This window comes from Sinocyclocheilus rhinocerous, unplaced genomic scaffold (assembly GCF_001515625.1).
Source record: "Sinocyclocheilus rhinocerous isolate Xijiao unplaced genomic scaffold, SAMN03320098_v1.1 scaffold241, whole genome shotgun sequence".
NCBI lineage: Eukaryota > Metazoa > Chordata > Actinopteri > Cypriniformes > Cyprinidae > Sinocyclocheilus > Sinocyclocheilus rhinocerous.
In genome coordinates, this window is record NW_015659312.1 from 1,535,308 (window position 1) to 1,545,390 (window position 10,083).

The 10,083-nt window shown below is 37.2% G+C and overlaps 1 protein-coding gene across 1 annotated transcript in view; it reads right to left on the reverse strand.

Annotated features, from left to right (window-relative positions):
* Positions 1 to 3,474: 3,474 nt before the first annotated feature.
* The window catches only part of LOC107723445 (40S ribosomal protein S19-like), an 8,466-nt gene continuing 1,857 nt past the window's right edge, over positions 3,475 to 10,083 (reverse strand). The window contains exons 4-6 of the mRNA XM_016532072.1: positions 4,557 to 4,740; positions 4,401 to 4,455; positions 3,475 to 3,532 (exon numbers count right to left, since the gene is read on the reverse strand). Coding sequence (XP_016387558.1) covers positions 3,506 to 3,532; positions 4,401 to 4,455; positions 4,557 to 4,740 — 266 coding nt within the window. The 3' untranslated portion in view covers positions 3,475 to 3,505. The remainder of the gene's footprint in view (positions 3,533 to 4,400; positions 4,456 to 4,556; positions 4,741 to 10,083) is intronic.

Genomic DNA, 10,083 nt, shown 5'->3' on the forward strand with positions numbered 1-10,083 from the left:
TTATTTAATACACGAGTTTCACAATTTGAGTTGAATTACTGAAATAAATGAACTTTTCCACGACATTCTAATTTATTGAGATGCACCTGTATATACACACACACACACACACACACACAAACATACATTCTTGATGCAGCTCAACAGCGCTATTCATACAAATCTTGATCTTTGCTGCCCTCTGGTGTTTATTAACCGTAGTAGCTTTACAACTTTTTGCCACATGCCTGATGAATTTACCAGGCATATTTAAATATTTCCAGCCTTTAACTGTACTATATTATTAACATTATATATGTTATTTCTCCGATCCAGGTCATTTCAAAATAGCAATTACTTGGGACATTCTACCAGAAACGTACATTTCCACTTGTAAAAATCTTGGGTGAAAAAAATATCTTATTCTTAAATCTGAACGTTGAGTCATATGGAGGAAATGTTAATCTATATGAAACACACATCATGCCATCTCAGCATGTTTTTATGATTGAAATAAATACGTTTTTATACGCATTTCACCCCTAAAATTTGTATATGTTAGAATGGTTTCCTAATTTCTTCGATACAAATAGCATTTTCTTATTGGTCACATGTCCCTGATTGTATCTAACATGTTTTTGTAATTTCTACAAGAAATATAAGCAACTTTTCGGTCAACTGTAGTACACAAAATCACAGAATACCCCGCCAGGCACTCATATAGTTGTAAAAAAAATGCCTTTACATAGGAGATTTTTTCAAAAACATAGTAGTGGATATATACTCCAACCTTCATCTACAACACTTCAATATGTTGGTTTAATAACATTACATCAGTTAATGAAATACGGTATTTTATTGTGAATTCAAGTCTGTAAAACCTAAAATGTTGCTACCATATTTTTTACGGTGAAGTTCTGGCAACCACAGCTGCCAGTATTTTACAGTATATGTCACAGATTTTTTTTTACAGTGTGTTAGCATGCAATCAAGGAATTTCAGTAACTTTTTTAGACACGTTTTGGATTTAAAGGGGTCATATGATGCGATTTCATTTTTTCCTTTCTCTTTAGAGTGTTACAAGCTCTTGGTGCATAAAGAAGATCTGTAAAGTTGCAAAGACTAAAGTCTCAAATCCAAAGAGATATTCTTTATAAAAGTTAAGAGTTAGCCACACCTACCTAAAACGGCTCGTTCGAACACGCCCCCACATATCTACCTCACTATGTGGGAAGATATGCATAACGCCGCCCAAATGTTCACACAATCGTAGAATAGCTGTTTGTGATGAGCTTTGGTTCATCATGTGACTTTCTCATCACCACCAGTTTTTGGTGGTTATCAGTTCATTACAATGGTTCAAAACAGATATTAACACTTCAATATGTTGGTTTAATAACATTACATCAGTTAATGAAATACGGTATTTTATTGTGAATTCAAGTCTGTAAAACCTAAAATGTTGCTACCATATTTTTTACGGTGAAGTTCTGGCAACCACAGCTGCCAGTATTTTACAGTATATGTCACAGATTTTTTTTTACAGTGTGTTAGCATGCAATCAAGGAATTTCAGTAACTTTTTTAGACACGTTTTGGATTTAAAGGGGTCATATGATGCGATTTCAAACAAAACTATGAAAGCTGTAGGTCCAATTTGGCTGAGGACAAGGACAAGGACAGGATTTGTAATTTTCAAGTGTTTTTAATAAATTAAAAAATATCTGAGAACCTAATGAATGACATATTCCTTTACAGAACAACTCACAGAAATCAACCATCAGTCAGTTTTAGACATTTTTTGAAAGTAATACTTTTTATTCACTGTAACAAGTCAAGGACAGATAATGTACATTTCTGGTAGAATGTCCCACTTACTATTTACGGCATGATCATCAAGCGATTTATTGAGTTCTTTAACAAAAGAATCCAGAACGCGGAATTACTAGCTAATGTATAACTGTAGGCTACATACTCTGGGGTAAAATGTCTAGACTGGAATTTGTCAAGATAAAAAATAAGTGAGACCATTTCTGCACAGCACTACCACAAAGTTTATGTTGATGAACCGGACAAAGTGTGAGTCCCCATCATTTTGTTTTAAAACTCAACTGCCTGTCATTGACAGGGGCACACAAATGAAGTGTCAACAACATTTTAACACTAAAACAGCTTGTTGCATACCAAATAAAAGTGCACTACAGCCGAATTGGGTATGAATCAGACGCTGTAGTTTAAGTTCGTAAGCTTATATAGTAACTTATGTACAAGGTGTCAAAGCAACATCAAATATTAAAACTTTCTGCCTTGCCGTAAAAATAACCCAATATTACTTCTTGGGTGTCAATTTTCATAAAGGTAGGGTCATTTAAAACTACTTTAATAATCACCAGAATAGTGAAAATGTATTTTGTCAAAAGCAGACTAGATCATGCTTGCTAATAATATTTCTAGATCAATATCACATGAATTATCTATACATGAATATTAAAAAATAAACACATCGTTAAAGCATTTTTCCACCAAAATGTTAACTGTGGGATGAAGCAAGATTTGCATCTAAATGCAGTATTTCTATTACTTTTGAGAAACGTAAGAGCAAAGTGAAGGACAAATTTTTCTTTCAGAATTCAAAACAAATCAGTAGTAGGAATGGCAAAGAAAAACACTTTTCAAAAGCTGTAATTGAATTATTTTATCATGAAGTTATATCTCATAGAAGCTACAGCACAAAGTTAAACAGAAAGGAGCAACATCTTTTATTTCCCTGCACCTTTGTGATTTGAATACCTTAGATTGAGATTTTCTTGATAGGGAAAATAAGATGGTTTTAACATTCTAAAAGAACATATTTGTAGCTTCTCACAACAGGTTTCAACATTTGAAAAATGGAAACAAAACTTCATGGACCTACAGTTAAAAACCTGAGCAAAAACAGTCTGTACAGTGAGCATGTACACAGACCGGTAATGTAATTATGGGATGATTTTGGCACAAGAAGTGGAGTGAACTTTAGTGGTCACCACAAATCAAACAGATCATATCATACAAGCCCACATGATGGCACTGTTACCATGCAACAATAGCAGTTCATCTCAATACACAGCTGTTTGACTTGCCTGCATTTATCCACTCACTGCTCCAAATTCCTCTGCCAAAGCTAGCAGCAGGGAAATAAAGACACTTGTCTTAATGAATAAATCAATCAGCATCCTTGCCAAGAACTGATACAAATCCAGCCTTACAGTTCATCAGTCTAAGATGATGATGCAAGAAATTTGCCTGAAGCACCTGAGACTGAATTGATGTAAAATATTACTCAAAGACCCAGAACTGAAAAAAATAAAAGCACATCAAGTTAAAATATGGGAAGGGAAGGGGGAAAATTACAGAACATTAAGCCAATGGCTTTAGGAACATTAAGGCATTTATTTTTAACTTGTGTCCCTGAAGGAAAGTTATCCACAAAAACATTAAATGAGACAAAGACACAGAGTTTGATTTCTCACAAAAGTTTATTTTACACTTCAAGATTTCTTGCTTGCAGCGGAAACCTGCAACAGAGCATAAACAAAACAAAAAAAATCAGGATTAAGAGAGACAAATCAATCACATCAGTCTGGTTATTCCCCGCACCGTCAGCCTACAATCCTCAAGAAATTAATTAACAGTGGGGAAACATTCAGCAGCCTTTCAGGTCCTGGACGTGATCTTAGCCAGGAGATTAGAAGCAACATTCGGTTCTACTCTGACACCGTTTCTGCTCATGCCACCAATGAGAAGCCAAGCATATCAACAGTGCTCTGGAAAGAGTCAGTGCAGACGACACAGCCAAGGCAAGCACAACACAAGAAAATCACGTTAACTTATCTGAATTCAGTTCATTAAGGGGATCAGGCAGAATAAAATGCTGCCATACGGCAGCCCAGCGAGCATGAAATTCAATCGGCTTGTTTACTTCCTCCAGCATCGGATTGGCGCACAGCGGTAGCTCGCAGGGAAAGCGGAGGACCAGCAGAGGGGCGAAAAAAGCAAGTGAAGGTTTTGGAGGAGATGTGCATGCATTTCCTTTTTGAAGATAGCACTGTGTCCGCGTATTAAATCAAAGCTGCTGCAGTCAAAAACTAACCATGAGGCCTTTTAATAAGTGAAAATAAGTTCATTACATTCAGTACCTGAATCTGCTCTTACTCATGCTGCATTGTGCAGCAACATCGTTTTAATTCCTTTGAAATTTGATTACACAACTAAGGTGAACAGAATTATCAAATCTGAGAACCACCATCTGTTGTATGGTATCTGACTAACTTTAGAAGCCTGAATTGGAGACTAAATCAATAGCACCTTAAATCCGATTTTTACAAAAATCGATGTTACAAATGCTCAAGTTCACAAATACAGTAATCCGATAACACTTCTTACCTGTCCAGCAATTCTGTCCAGGTCTCTGGTGCCCTGAGGGGTCAGTCTACGCCCACTGTAAAACGGCAACAATTGAGAGTTAGTTGAATTCCAAAATAACACCACCTGCAATAATACAGATCACATATAGACAAAAGCAGCCTACAGGAAACTCACCCATTGGGGTTTTTCTCCACCATCTTGAGTCCCTCGAGGGCCTGGAGCACTTTACGGGCAACATTTTTGGAGCCCACACTGAAGTGAGAGGGGCACACGCCATTCCTCTTACGCCCGCCATAGATCTTGGTCATAGAGCCCACACCAACACCTCCACGCAGATACAGGTGACGCACTGTGGAGGCTGAGAGAGGACAGAGAGGGTCAGGAGAACAGATTTCTTCAGGACAGTAGAGGACAACAGGATGCAACATGCCAAGAAACACTTCAGCTTTCCTTCTAAAAGAACCAAGGCAGGTCTGTTCAAACTTAACTCGCAGCAAAAATACAGCACACATGGCATAAAATCTGTAATATCAGTTACTAACTACACAAACTCGGCTCTTAATTTTACACAGTGCGTCAAGTGGGAACTTTGTTTCAGAGAAAGAAAGTTTAATCAGTTTCTCATCACACAAGAAACTGCGGATACATTAGCGGTCTGCTACCCGACCCCGACGGGTCCCGAAATACTTTCGGGTTGGGTTCGGGTTAATGTTTAATGAATAACTTCGGGTTGGGTTCAGGTTTATATATGCAGTAGGCTACGCTGCTTTCATAGACACACGCACACACAGTGCACACGACAACACAGCACGGAAACTTTTATTAGTAAAATAGCTTCGACAGGCTACTGACTCGCAGCGTTATATTTCTCTGCAATGAGGGGGTAAAATCGCTGTTTTTGAAGTAACTAAGCCTCATTGCTTGTAGAGAGAGGCGCGCAGACGCAGGTTCACACACACAACTTTCATCCCTCACTCTCACTCTCTCGCTAATTCAAATAAATGATATAATTAATTAATTCAAATAAATGCGATCTTACCGCACTGCATCTCTGTGTCTGATTTAAAGTAGGCCGAATGCTAACGAGCCTTAACTGACGAAAATGACCATAATTTGCACAAAGAATTATCGTCTTGTCGTAGCCTATACAACCATTCAAAAACTCGGCAGAATTTGTGACCGCTGCACCTGATGTTCATAAACTTTCATAACTGGTAAGTGTTTTTTCTTTTGCCTTGTGAACTGGCCAAACCTTAATGATTCTGTTTCTTTACATGTATTTGTTTACTGACCGTTGCATGCAATCGTGAAATACAGCATTTAAAAAAAAAAAATTGGCTATTCGTTGTGGGGGGGAAAAAAAAGATTTTGGGTTCGGGCTCTAAATTTAACTGTGCCGCTCGGGTCAGACGATCTCGGGTATAGGCTTCAGTTTAAAGCCCGTGCAGACCTCTATGATACATTAACAGGACAAGGTCATCAATAATAGAGCCCAATCCTGACACAATCGCTTGCTTTAACCGTTGTTTTGCACCAGATTCTCAGAGCAAACATGTAAAGACACTAAACTGTCATCATTTTTCCAAATAATGACAGTATAGTTTCTTTAAATGTAACATTTTTGCTTAAAGCACAAAGCATTCAAATAGATCAATCACAAAACAAAAGTTTTAACCACGCTCATGTGCATACTAGAGAGCAAGCTAAACATGTTTTTGCTCAATCTTACTGCTAAAATCTGCATACGAAAAACACTCATTTGAGTGGTTAAATGCATTTATTGGCCAAAATGCACCATAATATATGAATGTAAACGTCCTTAGTCGACAGGAACATTTGGTGGATATTTTGAAGAATTTTGGTAACCAAAACAGTTTTGGTTCCCATTGACTTCCATTATAACGTCAAAAAATGAATACATTTAAGTCAATGGGAACTGAAGCTGTTTGGTAACCAACATTCTTCCAAATATATATAGTTACACAAGGAAAACAATAAATAAATAAAAGTCATACAGAAGTTTGGAATGACATGAAGTTGTGTAAACTACGATTTTCATTTTTGGGTAAAATATCCCTTTAATATTAATTACAAAGATCTATTTCGCTGCATATTTCCCCAATAAGTTTTACTTTAACACTTGATACTGCTGATACATACTTGAACTTGAAGAGTAGTTTATAAAAGTCTGTTACTATGTTATATTGTTTTTATATATACAACTGCTTTCCATTTCTAAACCGTTTACATCACTACTTACTGAAAACAACAATTTAATACTTGAGAAACTTCTAAATGTTCAATAGCATAATAGTGTTTACTATGATTTTGAAATAATCAAGAACCATGAAACCATGTCTTAGTATCAAGAAAAACATACAAATTACAAGTTCATTATGGACAACACTGACACCTCAATATCTGCTGTAAACAAATCAAGTACAGTGTTTCCCATTCATTAACTAGTCTGTGGCGGCCTGCTACAGTCTAATCTGTCCCGCCAGTTACATAATAAACCGAAAATATTAGGGCTGCCCCCTAATAGTCGACTAATCGTTAGTCGACCAGAAGAGGCGTGGTCGATCCAAATTTTTAGTCACTGGAAAAAAAAAATCCACATTTTGCAAAGTCACGCAGATCATTAACGGCTGATCTATGGTAATACAGTACATCTGGCAGCAGGGCCATTTCTAGGCATAGGCGAGCTAGGCGGTCGCCTAGGGCAATGTCCGCTATTCAAGTGTCTGTGTGGAAGCTGAACATTAGCGCTCACAGGACAGATGGAGGCGCCGGTGCGCTCACTTGCTCTTAAAATAGGCTACTCCGTAATTTTTGGTCATACAGATAAGAGTAATACATCTTTCAAATATGTAAATTCTCTATGTGTATTTGTGTGCACTCACAATAACAACAAAACGCGCTTTTGTAAAAATAATGAAAGCAAACAGGATGCGCTTTCTGCCATCTCGGTCTGTGAACTCGAGCGCGAAACTCCGTGTATATCTTTGCCTTACAGATATTAAAACATATCTATAGAGAGTGAAATGTCTACTTTCAAATGAACCAATTCAAATGGAAAACAAATATTCTCAGATTACAGAAACATGCACACAGGCGCATCACTACTGCGGAGAGGACGAGTCGTTGTCGCTGAGTTCATCTCTTAAACCGAAACAAAGAAAGCACTTGTTTATCAGTGAATTATTAAAATGTTAATGCAGCCTCCTTACTGTTTTTCCCTGACACATTCATAATCATAGCTTCTGCAAGACTCTGCTTATTTGTGTGCACTCACAATAAAAAAAAAACAGCGCTTTTGTAAAATAATGAAAGCAAACATGATACGCTTTCTGCCATCTCTGAACTCTCTGAACTTATATACACAAAACTCTGTGTATATCTTTGCCTTACAGACATTAAAATATATCTATAGAGAGTGAAATGTCTACTTTCAAATGAACCAATTCAAATGGAAAACAAATATTCTCAGATTATGTGACCCGTATCAAACATGCAAGGCAGTGTCAGTGTCGCCGACTTCATCTCTTAAACCGAAACAAAGAAAGCACTTGTTTATCAGTGAATTATTAAAATGTTAATGCAGCCTCCTTACCGTTTTTCCCTGACGCATACATAATCATAGCTTCTGCCGGTGCACTGTGGCAAGCTTTATGCATGTACTTGACCGCTTATTAGGCTTTGAAGGCAATTAAAGGCTCATTATAATTATTTAAATGGTTTATTAATAAACGTGCAATTAGTCGACTAATGCTTAAAATGAACGACTACTAGTCGACCAGAAAAATCCTTAGTCGAGGGCAGCCCTAGAAAATATATTGATGATACATAAATCAATAACATAAATATAACATAAAAGGTCTTTAACGTTGTGTTTCGTGACATTGCTATTGTTAAGTGTCCGTCAAACGAACTAACGCGTATATGGCTTTATCTCATCAAGTCTGTTTGCGCTGCTTGTTTCAGAGCCAAGCGCGCACTTTTTTCACGCGATCAGCTCGTGATCCGGTGTTTCCCGCGTCTCAGAGGGGCTCCTTTCACAGTGAATGCAGTGAAGTCTGTTTTAGAACGTGCTATGAGTTTAGCGCGCATCTGAGAACGCAACAAACGGTTGTATTACACTAGATTTGAAAGACGCATTTGTAAGCCTGTTTTCACAGAAGTTGGTGTTTTCCGCCAAAATAAAAGCTTAGCTGCAGTTTCCGCCAAAATAAAAGCTAATAGGTTTATCTCCTGCAAGCAAGGACTAAAATAAACAGACCCGCACAAAGAAAATACTTTAGGCTACAGACAGAGCAAACTCACTGTTAATTGGAAGAAAAATTGTTAATATTGGGGTGGGGGTTAATATGAATATATTTCTGAAGGGAACTGACTTTCAATGGCATTTCTCCCTCTGTTCCATAAGCGCCACCTGCTGTCAGAGAGTGAAATTCAACCTGTCTGCTGTTTTTGTTTTATTTAGGATTAGCATAATTTCATAAAGCTAGTCAGACCATTCGGTTTTTGCTTCAAATGTTGAAATGATACAATTAAATTTAAATTTTAAAAAAACTGTTCATGCTATATGTGTGTTGTATGTCTGTATCGTGCAGTGGTTGGTTCTTATTTCAAACAGCATTTTTTTTTTTATTATTATTAAATGTTTACTTGTTGTAGTAGCAGCAGCTGCAAAAAAAGTTTCATGGCCAGGAAAAAATATTTGTGTCCGAAATTCAAGTCACCAGCCATTGGCAGATGTGGCAAAAAATTAGTTTTAGGCCCTGCTTGCATGTGTAGAAATTAGGACAAAAGTATTGTAATTTCCCTACTGTAGAGTAAGATAAAATTATATACCTGTGAAATACTCATTTTCCTTTATTTTACAGTGCAATTATTTTACAATATATGGCTATTACGGTCATAGGAATAATAATATAAAATTATTATTATTATATTATATTCTAATTTTTTTGGCATCCAAATTCATCGGTGTGAGTGTAATTTAGACTGAGACACTATATTATCATAACTTAAAAGAGGACCGAGTCCCCTTTAAACATGTATAAGTCAATTCACCAGCTCTTTTCTTTGTTTAGTTTGCACACTGAACCCGTGTTGGAGCCCTTAAAGGGGTCATATGATGCAATTTCAATTTTTCCTTTCTCTTTGAAGTGTTACAAGCTCTTGGTGCAACAAGGAGATCTGTAAAGTTGCAAAGACTAAAGTCTCAAATCCAAAGAGATATTCTTTATAAAAGTTAAGAGTCAGCCACGCCTACCTAATCAGCGCTTGCAGCACAGCAATAGACTCAGTGTAGAAACGATCTCTGCACTGCTGCAGACGCTCCGCTACTGGAACGCACTGCCGGACCGTAACCGTGTGCAGTGAATGCTTTATTAATCCGTTAACATGAGCGCGGAAAAAATATGCACCGCAAACGGAGTGTGTGTGAACTTGGCATTATGTGTGCGCTGGCAAGAATTAAAAAGAAATGAAATTTATAAACTTCAGTGACGATGTGACACTGCCTCGACTGTGCAAGTAACAATTCCTGTGTCAACTGTGCAGCTCGCTTATAGACAGACGCGATGTGTGGTGATTTGAAGCCAATTGCGTATTTTGAGAGAGAAAGAGAGAGCGCGCGCGGTGATTCACTCACACTGTTTGGGAAATTATGTCTCACACAAGGTTTTCAAATTAC